The following is a 20,228-nucleotide window of genomic DNA, read 5'->3' as shown; positions in this document are numbered from 1 at the left end:
ATACATATTGCTTGCAATTGACCTGTGATGATATTATAGCCTGTGTCCTTCTACGCAATTTGTTGGCATTTTCAATTTTTATTCAATTCTAAAGTTGAAGACATATTTTCATTTTATATCTATATTTAGCAATCTTGCATAAAAGCTCGTTGCACCCACTGATATGTTTGCTACAGTTTGCAGCCAAAACTAGCTTTTTATGTGCTATAGAAGTGTAGTTATGAGCATTGATCTATAATTATTGTAAGCCGTGTTAAGATAGCCGCAAAATGCTATTAAATAACATGCTATAAATCTGCATACTTATAAGTTATACAACAATAATCTATCAAATGATACAAATAATAATTCATAAACAAGTGACATAAACGAACCACACTTATATTACATGCAGAAACAGGAATTAACGTTTTTAAAACAAAAATATATTTCCATCGTTTGCTCGGATAGCTGCATTCTGATCGTTGCTTTCGATGGAATGAACATCTTCTAGTTGTCCAATACATTCCACAATATCTTCTGGCTTCAATTCTTCTTCTGCAATGCTGAACCAGTCGATATTAGCATCCAAACAATTTTTCAGCAGAGCAAAGCTTTCACGTGCTGCATTTAGCACTGATGTAGTGTTAAAGGTTTGCTCGCTAAACGTATAACCTTTGGTGCGAAATTGGCGAACCGGCTTTGATATGCATGTCGAAGTAATTGGACCGCGTTAAACAAGTAACTACTATAATTAGCCTGAGATAGTAGTTATTTCCATGGCGTTGCTTTCTAAGTTTCATCTACCATCGTAAAGTTGAGACAATTTTTTATATATGCCTGCTAATTCGGAGTAGAAAGACCGCGTTAAACAGAAAGCTACTACTAGCCTGAGACCGTTATTGATTATTGCTATGGTGCTGTTTTTAAAGTTTAACAAAAAAAAGCGAGAAGCTTTGGAGTTGGACAACAAGAGAATTAACTGTTATTGATATAAACGATCCATTATTAATATGATCTTGTACACACTTTTCTATTGATCAGTTGATAAAATGGGCTCGGAAAGATCAAATAATGTCAATTCGTTGTTCAATTGGAGAGTGGCAGTCTATTTTCTAACCCTTCTTTCAGGGTGGCGGTCAATTGGAGGTGGCAGTCAAATAGAGGTGGCGTTCAATTAGAGGTTTTACGGTAACCCAAATGTACATATGGGTCACAAATGTTAAGATGGGGTAATGAGAGATTGTGAACAAAGGTGCAGTGAACAATGATCTGACCCCAGTACAACACAAGTGATTTCAGATCTGGTACATGTAAGGTGATAATCTTATTAAAAAACTTGGATTTTGCAAAATTATGGTGAAGGCTCTGTCGATCATTGTTCAAACGAAACAGCCTGATAACATCACGTCATGCAACTGAATGTTTTATGCCTTATTACCAATTGTCAAACCATTTGAAGCATTGGTCTTATTGTAACTGGTAAAATTTAAAAGCATGTTTGGTCTCACCTTGAAAAATGACGGAAATTTTTTATTGTTTATCAAAAACTTGGACTAATAATTAGTGTTACCAGATCATTCTGACTGAGCATGACCCAAGAGGACCCCGAGGAACATTTAAACTTGTTTATTTTACCACAGCTGATTGGTCATTCAAGACTTTTTTCACAAAAGTTATTACGTAAATCGGCAGCACTAGTGAACATCAGTAAAGTAAGAGTTTAGTTTAACAACATCTACTCACTTGCTCAAAATGTCTTCATTCAAACGCTTTTGTCTTCTGAGCTCACTGATCAATGTGGAATTCTCTGACTATAAAATCATACACACTTCGATACAATCATAATGAAATAAATTTAGTCTAACAATAGTTTATAAAGCTGATTGAATAATTATTAGCATTTGAGGTGTTTGATGGCAATAGCTAAATGACGCTTTTCGTCAGCAAATGCATGCACATAATTTGACAAGTAATTTCAAACGAGCGCACATGCAAAGGACAACCCCAAAGGTTACTTACTTTCATAGAAGTTACCTCTTCATTCAAGTTTTTGATTTGTGATTCTTTCATTAAATTTTCTTCAGACTACAATCAAGGCCGGAAATACGTAAATATTTGTACATGCACAGATGAAATTCAACACGCTATAAAGAATACAGGCCTTTAAACAACTAGACCCCAGTGACTCCAACACCTGCCGGGTTAAACCTTAATTTGGAGTTAATCTTTTAATGATGGCTTTTAATACCAGATGTCCTACTCACTTTTGATTTGGTACCTATGACCCCAGAGAAAAGTCAAAGTACTTACCCATTTAGTGCTGATGTAGCCGCAAATAATACTCGCATGCCTAAATAAGTCTTTTGTGTTACATTCAAGTGTTCTTAAATATAAAAATATCACACAGCGGAAAGAGTTTCCTATGATATTATCTAAGCTAAGGGAAAACAAACCCTGGTAAATGTATATGGTTTCATTAAGAATATATTTAAAAGTAAAATTTTCAAAGTGACTAACCTTCTGCTTCATTTGCGCCATCACATGAACTTTAAATTGCTGTATTTTTTGTGCTTCAGTCTGCAGGCTCTCATACAACATCTCCATTCGCAATTCAGATGTCGGTGACTTAAACAGATCACAAATACATTAAGGGTAAATGCGCTGAACATGACTGAACTACACAGAAAAAGCATTTCGCCACGAATGATCTGATACTAGCTATTGGTGTGACATGGTGCAACAAAATGTGCTCCATAAAAATTTAGTTAAAACATGATGTACTGAAAATAAAAATAAAAAGATACATCTGAGCTGTTGAAAATGAGTGGAGGTAACAAAGCCATGCAATAAACCAAGAACTATAAGCAAATTTGCTATATTGACTAAGTCACTGATACAATAATTCAAAGCTTCTTCAATCTAGCGTACTGCAAAGACCTGGGCTTCAAAGGTTGACTTGCAACAAAAATTTACATTAAATTATTTATTATTAAAAGGTTCACCATGTCTTAATCTGCTGCGTTGCAGGTTCAAAATAATTGGAAATTTGAGCGTTTAAGAGTCTATAATTCCATTTCCACATATTTGGAACATACAACACAGCAGAGTAAGACATCGTGAACTTTTTGATACCAAATAACTGTAATGTAAATTTTGTGGCACTTGCAAGTCAACCTTGAAAGGTTGACTTGCAACAAAATTCACATTACAGTTATTTGGTATCAAAAGATTCGCCATGTCTTACTCTGTTGTGTTGTAGGTGCCTAATATGTGGAAATGTGATTACAAGTTCTTAAAAACTCAAAAACGATAAGCCACCGTAGATTGGAATCTCTTGATTTCGATGACGTATCCACGGACTTTGGTTATTGTCTTGTCACGAGATGTTCCCGCGTGAATTGAAAAACCAATAAAAAGCTCAATATAAAACTTATCGTAGCAATAGTTTATGACAAACACTTCGGGTTTTACTGAAGACCCCGTATCAAATATAGATGCTCGCTACTTTATAGTTTCAGCTTGGCCATTCTGTCCGACAATTCAACGTACGCGTACATGTCTGAGTTGCGATCATAAAAATGTCAAATTCTGAAGAGTTAAGACCCTGGCGTTTCGAGCCTGACGCTCTATCTGAGGAAGATCCTCAACAGAATCAAACCTCTCAGCAAGTAAGCACCGCCACTAGCCAGCTCTTATGTGCCAAACTAGCTAGTAGTAATAGTTTTAGCTTGAGAGTGATGGAACGAATATTATTATATATATATATATGATTTTAATGATGATAATTATCGCTTCATACTGCAAAAAAAATAATTACAGATTTTTCTCAAATGACAACATTAACAATTTTAATATTTAAATCTAGTGCTGCACTGATATACTGTTGGATAACATCGACCTGATGTAGTAGCTATGGTTGCATAGACATATCTGTTCATTTCTTTAGGAGCTAATACCACCGGCTACAGAGTGGTGTGTCTGCAGGCGCTGTCAAGACATGCCATCTCTTCCTGAATGTTGGTGCTGCCATGATGCTGAGTTTGCGCATCGTCTCCATGACCACTGGGAGCATGAATGCCTGTGTATGCATCCTGGTGTGGACGAACTTGTGGCGCCTGCACCCCTTGAGTTGGGGTGGAATAATTACCTGCGATATCATAGTGAGTTGGATTTTCATTTAATGCCAACAACACCAAAGCTATGCTAATGTGTCAAGCATTATTTACAATTCTTGTGTTACACATTTAATGCATCGGTTGAACACACATATTCTGAACTCGTGGAACACAAGGAGAACTGTTATATTTGGCTTGTACACTTACTACAGTAGAGAGTGGATTAGTTTTATGATTTCATTATATAAAGATCAAGATTATTTTGATGATCAGCCAACGCTGTGGCTTGGTATCGCGATGCTGAGGAGCGACAGAAAACGGAGGTTCTGCGTAAGGCATCCGCCAAAAAAGGGTGATGCAGCTGCCAGCAGGGGGTTGATGACGTGAGCCCTGTTCACCCTGGCAGTTGTTTCCCAAGTATACGATTGGTGACATGAGGCACATGTAACCTTGAACTCTACCCATCCACCTTCTCGCACCATCGAGAATGAGCAGGGGAGGGCGCAGACGTGACAGTGAAATAGTTGCTGGATTGCTGTCACACTTACTATTATTTTCTCCTCTTTGAAGGAGGATTAGGGTCTGAAATCACAACACAATAGTTGACTTGCAATAAGATTTGTAAAACATCACTTCCTGTTATTATGTCCTATTTGCTTGATCAGAAAAAGAATAAATATATAGCCATGCAATCATGACACAGATTTTACAAAACCTTATCAAAATCCATGATATTGTAAACATAAAAATGTGAATAATAACTCTATGGATATTCTTTATATTTTGTAAAGTTTGGTCAAGTTCAGCTCTATCTTACATGTAATTGGAGAGCGTTTGACGCTGGCCAACATAGCGCTCAAACTCTTCCCAGTCTTCAGTGATTGGAACAAACTCTTCATCAACTAATACTAATAATAATCATCTAATAATATTATTATGCTATTAACGATGATACCAGAAAATGACAATTACTATTTTATATAACATATCTATAAGTGAATGGGGTTAAGAAATTTGGCGAAATTAATCATGAAACTTATAACATTATTTTATCAATTATAGATAAATATATTACGTTTTACAGATGGATATGCTGTATGAATTAGTTTTGTTATTATAATAAGAATAATACACGTAATTAAAAAGATAAAATACTAATAATATCATATTACAATTAAATGACATTAATATTGTAATATTAAATATAGATTAATACAGTAGTATTAGGAAAATACTAGAAAATAACCCGAGTTACTACTACTAATACAAGTAGTTCAAAAAATAAATTACTCACGTGCTTTGGTGACATGTGGAGTATGCAAACCGGTTAGAAACCATGTCATCTTTGAAATGGCGAAAACAAAGGTAAGAGTAAGCAGGCGAATAAATAAAGTTTGTCACATCCAGCTTCACCCAGTTGCTCCACGCCCGGTGAAGGTCTGGTCTTTTTTCTGCTCTTGGCCAAGAAAAAAGGTGCTTCTCAGCTTGGCAGCTGCACAAACACGATGTGGCGCATTAGACATTATGACGAATTGAAATTAACATATTTAATACGAGAAAGCGTGTCCGCCATTTGCGATAGATCAAACTTGAACTGAAACTAACATTATCAGATCATGTGACTTACAATTCCCGCCATATGGCGCGAACAATTTCTACAGTATTTTTCGACCATCACAGCGGACCAAAAAGCTCATCATTTTTATCAGAGGATGATATGCAATCGTTCAAGCTAAGTTTAAAAAATTAAACATATTTTTATGCTGTTTTGAGATATCAGTGGTCAAAGTTGCAGCATTACGATGCCGATGAAATAAACGCGTAAGAACAATAGACATGGTTTTTATTTGAAGCGTGAAGTATATTTGTGAAAATATTTCGACGAATAAGGTTGCATGAAAGTGTAAACAGAAACCATCTCGCACAACTACGTCACATTTCAGCCGTTTTGGAAAACGAATCCAAACTATGGCAGTTTTGTGTGACTGCAATTTTCTGTTTGGTTTTCAGCTTTTAAGAGCTTGTAATCACATTTCCACATATTTGGCACCTACACCACAACAGAGTAAGACATGGTGAATCTTTTCATATCAAATAACGGTAATGTGAATTTTGATGCAACTTTTAAGTCATGTCAACTTTTAAGTAAATCAACAAATTAGCTTGTCTGATAATACCTGTATCCAGTCAAATTGATCTCCTTAACATACAAGTACAAATTCATCAGCATATGATTTAAACTTTGTACAAAGATTGGACTCGGCACCCGATGTCATTTTCAAAATATGACAGCCAGAGCTTTTCGAAACATAGGTATGCTATTGTAACTCAGTCTGGTTCAACTGTGTTCAAAATGCATTAAATGCCGTTTCATATCTTGATTTTTAGTATTAAAATCATCGATTTTATGAGAGCTAGTGCAAACAGCAGTAGTGGTTAAAAAAGCAGTAGGTAATGCTTATCTTAGAATACAAGGAAGAGATTAAAGCAAAACACGAGCAAGCATCGTTGGATCATTTCTTTAAAAGAAAAGACTGCACGAAATGAGTGCAATTGAAAAAGATTTATGTAATAATCCAAAAAATACCATAAAACTTCAAATGTAAACACAAATAAATATTTATTTAAATTTAGGGTTCACTTAGCCTAAGTTAGACTGTTTCCATACCTTTATCCCTACCCCTAGCTATGAATCTTCTGAATACAGCATCTTCAAGTGTACACTTTCAATCGTGAAAGGAAAGTGACAATATAACCCTTACTTCCCTATTTTTCTTATTTTATTCATTTTGTTTCATAAATATAATTAAGCTTTTTTTGCATAGTTTTATGTAGTGCAGTAGCTATAAAGCTATATGTAATTACTGTATTTAAAGTGTTTATCTATAAGTTTTTGGGTTGTGAAACTAAACAAATTAAAAACATATTCTGGTGGAAATATGATCTTCAACATTTTTCAGTTTGATATGAAGCAAATTATGAGTCAAATTTAAAATCTAAGGTCTGACCATGCATCTATAATAGTGAGACTTTATAGCAATACTAACATACAAAGTATGTGAATCGGTGTAAAAGCTACACAGATCTGCTAAGAACAGTGATATAACTTTGAGAGTTTGATAAAGAAAAATACACGATGATCTGCAACTGCTTTGCAAATTGATTATATGTCTGATGCAATAAAACAATGACTATAAAAATAGATATTCAAAATATTGCAAGGTGCTTATTTCTGGCTATTGCATAACATAGTGTTTATTTTTTTTTTTATAAAAGATGATGTAAAACATAAACAAAGGGTCACTGTTTCATCCCAAAACAGTACAGGCCTACCCGAGTTTTTGAAATTGACGTGTTTTCTTTTTTATATGTTACATCTGAACTGGCTACAATTGAAGCATGGCTATTGGAACAATCTTGGCTTGTATTTCCTTCATTATTTGGTAAGCTTGGCTCTATCGACATATGATTTTCTTTGGGAGGTAAATTGTTTAATACTTCCGGTTGCACTTCTTTAATAAGTCTCTTTGGCAAGCTTAGTGGGGTCGATATGGCGAGTGGGAACGATTGACAGAAAGCTTTGTGAGCAGGCAAATGATGTTGCACTCCGCCAGGATTCTAAAAAAAGGTTATATTGTTGTTAGCAACGACAATTCAAGGAATCGTTTGGGATGATTAAATCGGCTAAAATTTATAAATAATGCAATGAAATCTGAATTTTTCTGTATGAATCACGTACTGAAATAATCCTATAATCATGTACGCGTAGTTCATATTTAATACGGAAATATCTTCAAAACGATAATAAAGATACACTAAAACGAATACAATTTAGCAGTGAAATAAAGCAAAGTGCAAAATACGTTTTAAATGTTTTCACACAGCCAAATAAAGCAAAATACGCATAATTTCACAAGTTCAGAGTCAAAAGTATATGAATATCATATTAGTCATCACACCTTGACGGTAGGTAACAAATCTATAGATTACAATCAAAAAGCGAAACTTTATAATTAATTACTTTTGAGTCTACAAACTAGTTATCTGAGATTTACAAGTTCAATGCCAATGAGGCCCCCTCGTGGCCCGTCTGTCTTTGATGTTGATCGATCCCCAGTCTGAGCATTTCTGAAAGACGGCTGACGGATAGCACGGTCTATCGTTTACCAAAAGAACGTTCAACACCAAAAATGAATAATTTTACTCACTGACGAGAGTGACAGACTTGGTAACGCTGGTGAATCGTTTCCCTCAATATGTCGACTAAAGAAATCCATAGTAACGGCAAAAGCTATCGTTATCGTAACTTGGATACACCAAAGGACTGAAGGAAGACTCGAGTTTTCGCTGCAGACGACCGACTGACCCAAATAGCTGTTATTAAAAATTATTCATAAACTTTTTTTGTTTAAAAATAATTTATGATGTTGTTTTTTATTGTATACTAGTTTAATATAATTTTTATTATATTCATTATGCGTATTTTGGAGTGTTTGTGCATTTATTTGTGATTCCGTATCTAAACATGGCCACCCTATACCGCAATTGCAATAAAAGAGCTGGAACAGAAGTGTAAACCTATAGCAGAACAGCTGTGCTCTGTAAAGTTTGGTAATGCTGTTGCTATGGCTAATTACGGATTACAAACTGCGTCTGCAATTTATACGTATCCTTTGAATATCTCATTGTGTGCACTTGAAGGCCATCTGAATCTCAAAAATGGTTTAGTTTCCATTATCATAATTTCAATGCAAGTATAATTGAGTTAAGGTGTAATCCTAGTTTAAAACTTCTATTAAACATGTTTTACAACGTTTTTAATTTTAGCCATTTTTGGTGTTATCTAACGCAATGCTACTAATCTTATCGTAAACTCTCGTTTGTAAAATAGCTTTTATTTTCATAAGAATCATTTCTCTGCTTTGTAGTAGTTTTGATCAAATTGTGAGTTGATTCCGTCAGCTATGTTTTTAACCATTTACTAGAAATCAATATAGTGCCTTACAGCAAGAGCATTTGGAAAAGCTACGCGAAGAAATTATTGGGAACCGAGAAGACGTGTCTATTAAAAACAAAAAGTTGTCTGCAGAAACTAATAAAAGGAGAAGGTGAGGTCATTTTAGTTTTTCAATGTGTGAAGATGAGGTTCTTCTTGGAATTTTTTTGTATACGAGTTTAATTTGTTATATGGTAATTGTAACTGCTTCAGCGTGATTATCTTTAATATTAGGGCGGTATATATACGTAGATGTTTATTAATAATTCGTTGGTCAGTATTTATAGCGTTTAATCACAAAATATTTTATAGTTCAAGACGTAAATCTATTTTCTTAGCTAATCAAACAAGTAAACTACTTGTAAGTATTTTATGAATTTTTTATTGTATTTTGGCAACATTGCATGGTTGACATTGCTAACATTATTAATGCAGTACATATATTACATAATAAACATCAAAACTATGAATCTGGAATGGGAATGAATGGGAATTTTGGGTAAAGCTTGGTTTTCGTAGAGTTCACAGAGATTTAGTTATAATTATGTTGTAGTAAATTACTAAATAGCTGCTCTAGTGAGCATAGGTAGTCCTTTTAGCTAGCAGTTATCCATATTTTTATAGAGAGCTGGCAAATAAGAAGAAGACTAGGGAGACCGAAGAAGAAAAACGTCGGTTAGAGATTTTAGCTGAAAGAAAGGCACGAATACAGGATGTTACTTGCCGATATCAGCGTGGCGGCGCACCAAAGAACCACACCCACCAGTCACCACGCTCTAGAGCCACAAGGAATAGTGTGTGTCTCAGTAGATTAACCCTATCTTTGATTACGTTACAACAATGTATGAGTGTGTGTCTCATTGTTCTATGATTTTTGTGTACTGCAAAGTTGTTTTTGTTTAATGTTAGGAAGAGCATTTAGTGCTCCTGTTATGAGAAACAATCAGATAAACTTGGAGGATGCTTTGCGGACAATAAGAGGCAGCACGCAGCAGCAATACAACATCGGTGATAGCGGATCTGTTTTTCTTCAGGTAAATTTTACAAGTTTCTGTTTGGTTCATCCTACCTCATCATATTTCTATACTTAATTTTCTGCTCCGGTTCAAATGCCTGAGTAACTGGAGCTCTGTAACTGATGATGCTCTGCAAACTGTCAACTTTTGAAATTTAATCCAAGGTTCATTTTTGGGTGTTTTATGATAATGAGCAGTTTCATTAGAGCCGTAAATGTTGAAAAATACTAATCGGTTGTTGTCTTTTTATGCTGAACAGAAATATGGAGCTCATCTGCAGGCAGGCAGCATACCAGCAGTGAAAAACATTGAAGATGCCACCAGCACACACAGTCAGTCCGTCAGAGATCCAACTAATCAGAGTTCTAGCATGTTTGAAGCCCAGCTTGCTCAACATCAAGGTATGGAGGTTTGGGTGTATGATTTATGATAACATGTTTTGAGTATAGGATTTTATGTTTTGAGCATATATTTACATGTTTGCAGAGTATATGCTTTGCATGAGACATTTGTATGGACAGAGGTAGTAGTAATGTGTCAGCAGCATTTGTATGGACAGAGGTAGTAGTAATGTGTCAGCAGCATTTGTATGGACAGAGGTAGTAGTAATGTGTCAGCAGTGGAAAATGGAAAAAGTAATTTACTTTTTCTCATATTTTTTCTCTATTGTTGGTTTCTTTTAAATATAATTATCCTTCTTTCGGGCCCCAAAAAAAGATTTTTGCTATCACTATTACCGTGTGTATCTGTTTTTCAACAACTGTTGTATTATATCTTGCTAGAGTCCATATGATTTCATGCAGCTTCGAACGAAGTAAAAACCAATTTCAAGACAGCAGGCGGTAAGAACCCTCTGTTGTTAGTTATCATGTGCTTTGGGTTTTTGATATATTAGTCATTTCTCTCTTCAAAACTTTCTGTGTTCTATTCAACTCCTTTTTGTTTCCTTTGTATGCAGAGGCATGTTCTCTCTGGTAACTACAAAATTTTTTTTAAAGAAAACTCAGATGATGAGAGTTATTTCGCTGTCGCAATCACCAAAGCTTACAGTTTGCTTCTCAGAGACATTGGTTGTGTGTAGGTTTGACTGTACCATTCATAAAATGGCAGTCAGTAATCATGCAAAGAAGTAGCCTGTCTTGACAAACTGTTGTTTTTGCGGAGTTGTTCCCTCGTCCGCGGGCGAGCAACACAACAGCTTGTCACAAGACGTACTGCACCTGATGCATCAGCTGCACTTATAGGGAGTTGTTCTCGTCCGTCTATGCAGTTTGGTTGCGATGTTATGTCGGTCGCTCTATTGGTAATCATAACAAATTTTGCGCAAAAATTTATGTAGAAAATAAGATTACAACGTTTAACCAGTGACCAGTCTCTGCTGTAAACTTTAGTAGAACTTGAGAACTTAGACAACAACAGCAACTAAACATGTCGTTATTTGTGCGCACAATCTGTTTTAATTCTATTTTGTATCTGTCAGTTTTATTTGTTCTTATAGATTTTATTTTCAATTTAATTTATTCTTAAATTCTACTAACGTTTACAACAGAGACTGGTATTTGGTTAAACGTTGTTATCTTATTTTTTTTCTGCATAAACTTTTACGCGAAATCCGTTATGATTACCAATGGAGCGACCGACATAACATCGCAACTAAGCCGCATAGACGGAAGAGAACAACTCCCTATAAGCGCACCTGATGCATCAGGGACAGTACGTCTTGTGACAAGCTGTTGTGTTGCTCACCCGCGGACGGGGGAACAACTCCGCAAAAACAACAGTTTGTCAAAACAGGCTAGCAAAGAAGTCACGCCTGTCTTAAATGGCTGCTTATTTGTGTTAAAGTCCACAGTTTTAACCGAAGCAATAATAAAACCGTGTGTAATCACTACTGCTGACCATCAGTCAGCAAGCTGAGGAGTCTTACATTTTCCGATTATCTGAATGAAATATTTTAAACAATTTCCGGCAACTTAACTGTTCTTATTTAAACTTGCTTATTCTTTACATACAAAAAATTGAAAAATTGGTACCTTGGAACTTTTTCTCAAAACTCTCAAAGCAATCATCGATGTATAGACTAGCAATGATAAGCAATCTAGTTGCTGCCTACACATGTGTTTCACCTTTCTGCCTCTATAGCAGTTATATTGCAATCAAATTAAAGAGCCTTCTATAGATTATCGCTAGTTCATTTTACACCATTTCCATTGTTTTAGTCTCCGAGGTTTTTGGGGTCACAAAATAATCCATCTAATCCAATTTTACTCTCTATACCTAGTTGTTCGAAACATTGGCAGACATGGCAACTGCTGCAATACCTTATACCAATACTCTCTCTCTCTCTCTCATACCTCTCTCTCATACCTCTCTCTCATACCTCTCTCTCTCTCATACCTCTCTCTCTTTTATAACTCTCTCTCAGACCTCTCTCTCATGCTTCTCTCTCATACCTCTCTCTCTCTCTCATACCTCTCTCTCTTACCTTTCTCTCTCATACCTCTCTCTCTCATACCGCTCTCTCTCATACCTCTCTCTCTCATACATCTCTTTACCCCGTACCCTATTAACCGTTATGTTCATACTTTGTAGCAACACTTAAGAAGAACACTGTCGACACAACTCAGGTATTTAATGAGAGGCTAATGCAGGAGATAAGATCAGCTAATCTAGTAAATCCCAATTTAGAATCATCCAGAAATGACGATCATCAGAGCATAGAGAGCCTCGACAGCCTTGAATCTGAGCAGCCTAGTTTTTCAAGTCATGTTATAAGCTCTGGCGCTAAACAATCAGCCGAGCAGTTAAACAGCAATAATAGCAATAGTCTTGGTTCTCTAAAAAGTTCAGTTGGGGACGGAACATACAGACAAGAGTCTCCAACTGTACTGGTAAATGATTCACAGGCAGCGACAGCTACTAAAGATCACAACCAGTTAGTTCCGAAACTTGCTACCAAAACAGCTTGCACCCATTATTCAGATGCTAGCACTTTTGTTGGTTTTCAAGTTGTGAATAACGAGAGGAAACACTCAAAAAAAGGGGCAGCCACTCAGCAGCAGGACCTCCTTTCGGAAGCACTTAAATCCATTTCTACTCACACTGAAATGGCTGACAGTCAGACCAGACCACTCGCAGAAACTGCTCATCGATTATCCAATGGTACACTCTCTAAGCCAATACTGGAGACTGTGACACATAGCAGGCTGCCAGACCAAAATGGTATGTGCTATTTTTAATCCCTGCGGATGTCTGTTTTGATTAGAAGGGAAGAATGCTATAATTCCTGTAAGAGTTCAGTATGCGTGTGGTGAGTGTGTCATATCAGGTGTTATATGTAGCACAGTATTGTAACATGTCAAGTGTGTCAACTCTAGTTGAGACGAATGACTGAACAATGTAAAATATTGCTCATTATTCGGCTACATTCAACTAGTGATTTGACCTACAATTGACCTACAATTGACCTACAATTGACGATTATGGGCTATTATGCTCATTAATGAGCTCATACACCTTTCAACTATGTTGTTAGACTAGTTGGACACCCTTTGACACATTTATATGTGAAAAAGGCTTCTATCGGTTGCGAGTATTGTTTGAACTTGTTATAAGTGGTGTAATTATAATATGATTATGTACGTCGCAGTACAAGCTGGTGCTAGTTTAGATTTGTAGATGTGGTAGCCGCACTACTTTGGTAAAGGGAAGTTATGATCAGAGGTTTTAAGCATTAATTCATTTCAGTAGCCTAAAAACCTGCTGAGTAACCGTTTCACGGTGTGCACATGCTGTAAAGTCTAACAAAGACCCATGCTACGTTATGACTTTATCCCAGCATCCTATTGGTGCAAACTTGTAGACAATTCGCTAAGCTAGCAACACTGTGTATATAAATCTTTGTATGTTTTTCTCTCATGACTAAACAACATTCGAACTTTGACTTACGACCAACTCTAGTTGTTAATCTTTCAACAGTCGATGTGAAATTCCAGCAAATATGATCTTGATATGCAAAATAATTCTCAAATACGACTCCTAAAATGTCTTGAGGCAGTTTTGTATGTGCTGGTGAACGAGCTGGTAGAAATTGAAAAGTTTAATAATGCATAAAAAAGATATCCAAAATATATAAAGATTTTGAAAATAATAAAAAATATGCAAAATGATTGAAATATATACAAAATAATAAAAAGATATGTGAAATAATAAAAAGTAAGTTAAGCTAATTGCAACTGTCTGGAGAAAGTTAGAATGAGTTACACCATAAATGTCTATCACTTACTTTACCACTCAAGTTATGCATCACTTAGCCTTCCTTTCCATTAACGTCTGTCTGAATTAAGTTGCTACAAAAACCATTTTTCTGATTATTATTTTTAATAACCTAGTTTTTAAATGTAATTTATTTTATTACAAAGCAGGGTTGGCTCGGTTTGAACCAATGGTTTAAACCAGCTTAAAAAACCGGTGTTTATGGTTTTTTCATTATATTTTGTGAAAAACATTGCTCCTAGCTCAAAGCACAAGCTCCTAGTGGTTCATGTGCGATAGAAATGCAATTATATGTAATTATCAGCTGTGGAAGTTTATTTAGGACAGACTAGTAAATTGATGGCAGAGTTCAAGTTGAAACTACATGAAATCCTAGTACAACAATGAATTAGTGGATTTCATTTTCAATTGGTTTTATCAAGTGATATGAAGATCTCTTTACTGATGAAATATAAAAACCATGTGAAGTATACTAATCCAATCATCGTCTCTAATAATGACCGAATATTTTCTCAAGTCTGGCCAGTGAGAAAGGATTACTTATAATTAGAAATTAAAACAATAAAATCCTTTTGGGCAAAAGCTTCAAGTTTGCAAACTAATATTTCATTTATTGGGCACCAGTAATAAGCCAAAGTAGTTGGATTGTTAGAAACGTTTATCAAGTTTTTTGTGTTTTGAAAAGTTAAAGTTGTGCCTCAAATTTCAACATGCCTCGCAAACAGCATCCCGTTTGTCAGTTTTTCACTCAAACTGCAAAGGGCAAAGGTTTTAAGGCAAAATATAATAGGTGTGCTGTCGTAACACGAGGTCACGCAGATAGGCTTAAAGCTCCCGTAGCAAAATTTCAAGCTGAAAACACCAATTTAGACAGTGATGCTAATATTCAGGTGATAGAAGTTGACTCATCTGCCACTGCTCCAAACACTAGCAATGCATCTGCATTATGCTCTGCTCTACACTACCACATGACTAATCACTTGGATTAAAGTTCCTACTTATACATAGAGCTGTATTTAAAACATTCACTTTATGTGATGAGATCTCTGCCCTGCATTTCATTGATCATGTTTGATTAAAGACATTTCCATATGTTTTCTCTCTTTTCCCATAACAACTCCCACAGTACCATCTTTAACAGATGATTCCACATATGTATGTCCAATACTCAATCATGCAGCTATAGTAAGTGATGTTAATTGGACTTAAAATTGCAAAAACCTTGGTAAAATTATAACAACCAGTTTAAACCATAAAAACTAGTTTAAACCAAAAAACCTGGTTTTTCATAAAAACCGTGGTTTTTTCCAACCTTGTTACAAAGTTTCTAGAGTGCATGTGTTTGATGTTGTTTGGAACTACTTGAAGTAATTATGATTGTTTTTAAGCTTTAAAATAAATTAATTAAAGTAAAATGCATTCATACAAAAATATATATTACTTTATTAGTAGTAATTTCGTTTTAAACAGAAAAGTTTTTCAAATTATGCCATACAAGAATCATTGAACAAAAAAAAAGAGGCAAGAGTTAGACAATAAAATTAGGTAAATGGTTTGATGAATAAATACTTATGATAGCGTTTAGAATAATTTTTCTGCTAAGAGAGCGAATATTAGGTTCAGGATTGTTGAAGCAGCTAGCAATTTTCAAAATACTAGTAATTGTTAGATATACGCAATCTGTTCATATCACAAAACCTGAAATAAGTTGAAAACCTGTAACTGTCATTTAAAAACAAGGACCCATATCATGAAAGATCTTTCAATCTATATTTAATGTGAAATAAACCTTTAGAATAAGCCGAGTAAGGAGATGCAAAGATTTAGAAAGATTATTTGTTGGAATGAGATCTGCTGGAATATGATGTAGATTTGCAATCAGTTGGAATGCTCTTTTTTTTAAAAACAAAAAGTTTGTTTTCACTTCAACAGGTAAGGTAGTAGTGAGGGAGTATGGAGTAAGGTGGTAGTGAGGGAGTATGGAGTAAGGTTGTAATGAGGAAGTATGTAGTAAGGTAGTAGTGAGGGAGTATGGAGTGAGGTAGTAGTGAGGGAATATGGAGTGATGCAGTAGTGAGGGAGTATGGAGTAAGGTAGTAGTGAGGGAGTATGGAGTGAGGTAGTAGTGAGGGAGTATGAACTAAGGTAGTAGTGAGGGAGTATGAACTAAGGTAGTAGTGAGGGAGTATGGAGTAAGGTAGTAGTGAGGGAGTTTGGAGTAAGGTAGTAGTGAGGGAGTATGGAGTAAGGTAGTAGTGAGGGAGTATGGAGTAAGGTAGTAGTGAGGGAGTATGAACTAAGGTAGTAGTGAGGGAGTATGAACTAAGGTAGTAGTGAGGGAGTATGGAGTAAGGTAGTAATGAGGAAGTATGTAGTAAGGTAGTAGTGAGGGAGTATGGAGTGAGGTAGTAGTGAGGGAGTATGGAGTGAGGTAGTAGTGAGGGAGTATGAACTAAGGTAGTAGTGAGGGAGTATGGAGTAAGGTAGTAGTGAGGGAGTATAGAGTAAGGTAGTAGTGAGGGAGTATGGAGTGAGGTAGTAGTGAGGGAGTATAGAGTAAGGTAGTAGTGAGGGAGTATGGAGTAAGGTAGTAGTGAGGGAGTATGGAGTGATGCAGTAGTGAGGGAGTATGGAGTAAGGTAGTAATGAGGAAGTATGTAGTAAGGTAGTAGTGAGGGAGTATGGAGTGAGGTAGTAGTGAGGGAGTATGGAGTGAGGTAGTAGTGAGGGAGTATGAACTAAGGTAGTAGTGAGGGAGTATGGAGTAAGGTAGTAGTGAGGGAGTATAGAGTAAGGTAGTAGTGAGGGAGTATGGAGTGAGGTAATAGTGAGGGAGTATGAACTAAGGTAGTAGTGAGGGAGTATGGAGTAAGGTAGTAGTGAGGGAGTTTGGAGTGATGCAGTAGTGAGGGAGTATGGAGTAAGGTAGTAGTGAGGGAGTATGGAGTGAGGTAGTAGTGAGGGAGTATGGAGTGAGGTAGTAGTGAGGGAGTATGAACTAAGGTAGTAGTGAGGGAGTATGGAGTAAGGTAGTAGTGAGGGAGTATAGAGTAAGGTAGTAGTGAGGGAGTATGGAGTGAGGTAATAGTGAGGGAGTATGAACTAAGGTAGTAGTGAGGGAGTATAGAGTAAGGTAGTAGTGAGGGAGTATGGAGTGAGGGAGTAGTGAGGGAGTATAGAGTGAGGTAGTAGTGAGGCAGTATGGAGTAAGGTAGTAGTGAGGGAGTATGGAGTGAGGTAGTAGTGAGGGAGTATAGAGTGAGGTAGTAGTGAGGCAGTATGGAGTAAGGTAGTAGTGAGGGAGTATGAAGTATTTGCATCAACTAATCTATATAATTTTATACATCGCCATCAGAACACAAGAGACCAGCTCACATTTTAAGAGACATTTGCTGATAGCAACGATTTACTGCTTTAATTTTGCTAGAAACCACCACCAGCCATATACCATTAGATGCAAAAAATTTTAATAATTTCTATGGAGTAAATTTCCAATAAGCAGCAAATGGCAATCAGTCTTTTCAATCAAACTTGTATCCAACTGACCTTGATCAAAATATATACTAGTTATTTGCTTATTGTATTTTCAGCTGATTAATTTTATGGTACTATTGCAATATTATTTGAACAACTCTTGTAATAATTGGTAGCCTTCAAAAAGGCCAATGGGAGGGGGGGGGTGTAACCTGGCTGGATGCTCAGTAATGGAGATATAACATGACACTACATATTCTATCACCTCTGCATATATACAATGGTAGAGATGATTTTGTGTGTAACCTGGCTAGGGAGAGGCCAACGGGAGGGGGGGGTGTAACCTGGCTAGACTATCATTAATGGAGATATAACATGACACTACATATTCTATCACCTCCGCTATTAAATGAGACTAAAAGGTTTTGCTTTTTTGCTAGAACAATGAGTAATTTCTACATCTACTGATGTGCAATATGTAGTAATTAAATGGATTATCATTGGTGTAGCCAGAGTTCCAAGATGAACAAAGGTCTGAATTATTGTCTCGTCGCATAATTTTTGATAATACTGTTTTTTTATACATGTATACTAGCTGTACTATCCAGCGTTGCCTGGGTAATAAATAGGTCTTTAGACAGAAAATATGTGTTTTTTAACATATGCAACATTTACCATTATAATTTTTAAACTTCATATCATGGGAAAAGTATTTTTGTGCAGTTTAAATAAACTTGAAATAAAAACTACAAAGGTTTTCAAACAACTATAATTTTTAGATATTCATAACTTGAACGAAGTGTTTCATTAAAATAAATTGAGAGGTAAAATAAAAATGTAAAGGTGTTTAAATGTAGATGTGAAATCATTAGCAAGTAATGGCTAAATACAGTCTGTTTTGCTACGATTACAATGGAAAATTATTTGGTATACAATTATATGATTTTAGTCCGTTTCATTGTTGGCATGCAAAAATTGGCATGCCAGTGTTTGCATGTGAAAATATTGTAGGCTATTAGCCGTACATAGAGTGGTATAGAAACCCATAATAATTATCTAATGCAATCACCTCCTGGTAAAAATGATCATCATTAAAAAATAGTAACAAAACAATATGTTAACCTTAGTAACCATAGGTACCGACAATCACTTTAGTGCATTTTGTGGCTATGATCTGCAAGATAATATAACATTACAATGTACTACGTGAAGAGTTCTTACCTTAAAGACAGGCGTGTAGCATAAATGCTGAATCTAACTTAAATGAATTTAGTTTACTAAACACATAGGTATATTTGAAGGAAGTTTTAGTATGTATTTTAGTAAACTTCAAACTTTGAATAAAATTTTATCATTTATCCGTTTGTGAGTCATTTTTCAACATAATGGATACCGTTGAACTTGCCATGGCGAGTAACGTATATCTCTTAATAACGTATAGCCTATAATCAGTACACAAATCGCCAACATTTAATTTCGAGAGAAATTATTGTTGATATCATGTGGCAGAAAAAATTTGCTCTAATAAAAAAGCATCGTGTTTCCTAGAGGTAGACAAGAAATAATTTATAACAGGGCCATCGTAACGCGCGGGCGCAATGCTCAAATAATGCCTCATTTAGCGTGTGCATATCGTATATGATAGTAGATATGATTAATGTGCCTGGTGTAGCTCTGCGGTAGAGTGCATGGTTTTAAAACTTGTGGTTGTTACCGCCATGAGTTCAAATCCTTCAGATTGTGAAATTTTAATTCCAAGATTTTAGTAGCTATAGCTGGACATACACATACATGGACACGGACCGGACACACCAAATTTGAGAAATATGTATATATTTGAAAAAATAGAATGTATATATTGGTATGCAGAATATATGTTTTGGAGTTGTCATTCATCGATCACTCCTATAGATACGGATTCATTCTACCTTAAAAGTCGGAGGGAGTCGCAGACTATTGTTACAGACTTTCCCACTCATGCCTGGGCTGGCAGCAACATGAATCAAGATGCTCGCTCTACTATGGACCATAGCGGTTTTGCAGTTGATAGGAAGGATCCTCACCCCAGTCCCACGAACCGCTTAGAAGAAAACTCAATAATTAACAATGATGACTTCAACGAAAGCGCTAGTGATTGCGGAGCTCCGAGAAGCATTTTAAAAAGAAGGGATTTATTATCAACCACCCTTCCACGATCTCATTCTTCACCCAATATCAGGGATAGTCTCGAGGTCACAAAGCAACATCAAAAATCTTCGAAAGTTCAAATGCCGCAAGTAAGTTATCTTCTTCATCTAGACAGCCAACTGGAAAATTTCTTCTTTCCTATATAATTTTTCGACGATCTAGTATGACGTCTGCTTAGATTAC

The 20,228-nt window shown here is 35.8% G+C and overlaps 2 protein-coding genes across 2 annotated transcripts in view; one reads left to right on the top strand and one right to left on the bottom strand.

The window, feature by feature from the left end:
• Positions 1-1,721: 1,721 nt before the first annotated feature.
• LOC137404975 (uncharacterized) lies at positions 1,722-8,341 on the bottom strand. The gene is made up of 5 exons (XM_068091203.1): positions 8,153-8,341; positions 7,431-7,715; positions 2,500-2,607; positions 2,002-2,067; positions 1,722-1,793 (listed from the first exon to the last, which is right to left on the bottom strand). The coding sequence occupies exons 2-5, from the start codon at positions 7,560-7,562 to the stop codon at positions 1,722-1,724; spliced, it is 378 nt and encodes a 125-aa protein (XP_067947304.1). The 5' UTR covers positions 7,563-7,715; positions 8,153-8,341.
• LOC137404974 (uncharacterized) overlaps positions 7,563-20,228 on the top strand; it is a 24,834-nt gene continuing 12,168 nt past the window's right edge. The window contains exons 1-7 of the mRNA XM_068091201.1: positions 7,563-7,579; positions 9,083-9,205; positions 9,718-9,887; positions 10,003-10,127; positions 10,369-10,510; positions 12,702-13,331; positions 19,770-20,134. Of these exons, the coding sequence (XP_067947302.1) occupies positions 7,563-7,579; positions 9,083-9,205; positions 9,718-9,887; positions 10,003-10,127; positions 10,369-10,510; positions 12,702-13,331; positions 19,770-20,134 (1,572 nt within the window). The remainder of the gene's footprint in view (positions 7,580-9,082; positions 9,206-9,717; positions 9,888-10,002; positions 10,128-10,368; positions 10,511-12,701; positions 13,332-19,769; positions 20,135-20,228) is intronic.

The sequence above is a fragment of the Watersipora subatra genome, chromosome 9 (genome assembly GCF_963576615.1).
Source record: "Watersipora subatra chromosome 9, tzWatSuba1.1, whole genome shotgun sequence".
NCBI lineage: Eukaryota > Metazoa > Bryozoa > Gymnolaemata > Cheilostomatida > Watersiporidae > Watersipora > Watersipora subatra.
Note: the sequence above shows the minus strand (reverse complement) of the source record. Positions and strands in the feature narration are given on the sequence as shown.

What these genes read in the sequence shown, in the direction of transcription:
- LOC137404975 (XM_068091203.1), bottom strand. Translation starts at nt 7,562, where the DNA reads ATGTCGATAGAGCCAAGCTTACCAAATAATGAAGGAAATACAAGCCAA. An exon ending in TGGCGCAAATGAAGCAGAAG is followed by an intron (nt 2,068 to 2,499) that starts GTTAGTCACTTT and finishes CCTTGATTGTAG; the next exon opens with TCTGAAGAAAATTTAATGAA. An exon ending in AAGAGGTAACTTCTATGAAA is followed by an intron (nt 1,794 to 2,001) that starts GTAAGTAACCTT and finishes ATGATTTTATAG; the next exon opens with TCAGAGAATTCCACATTGAT.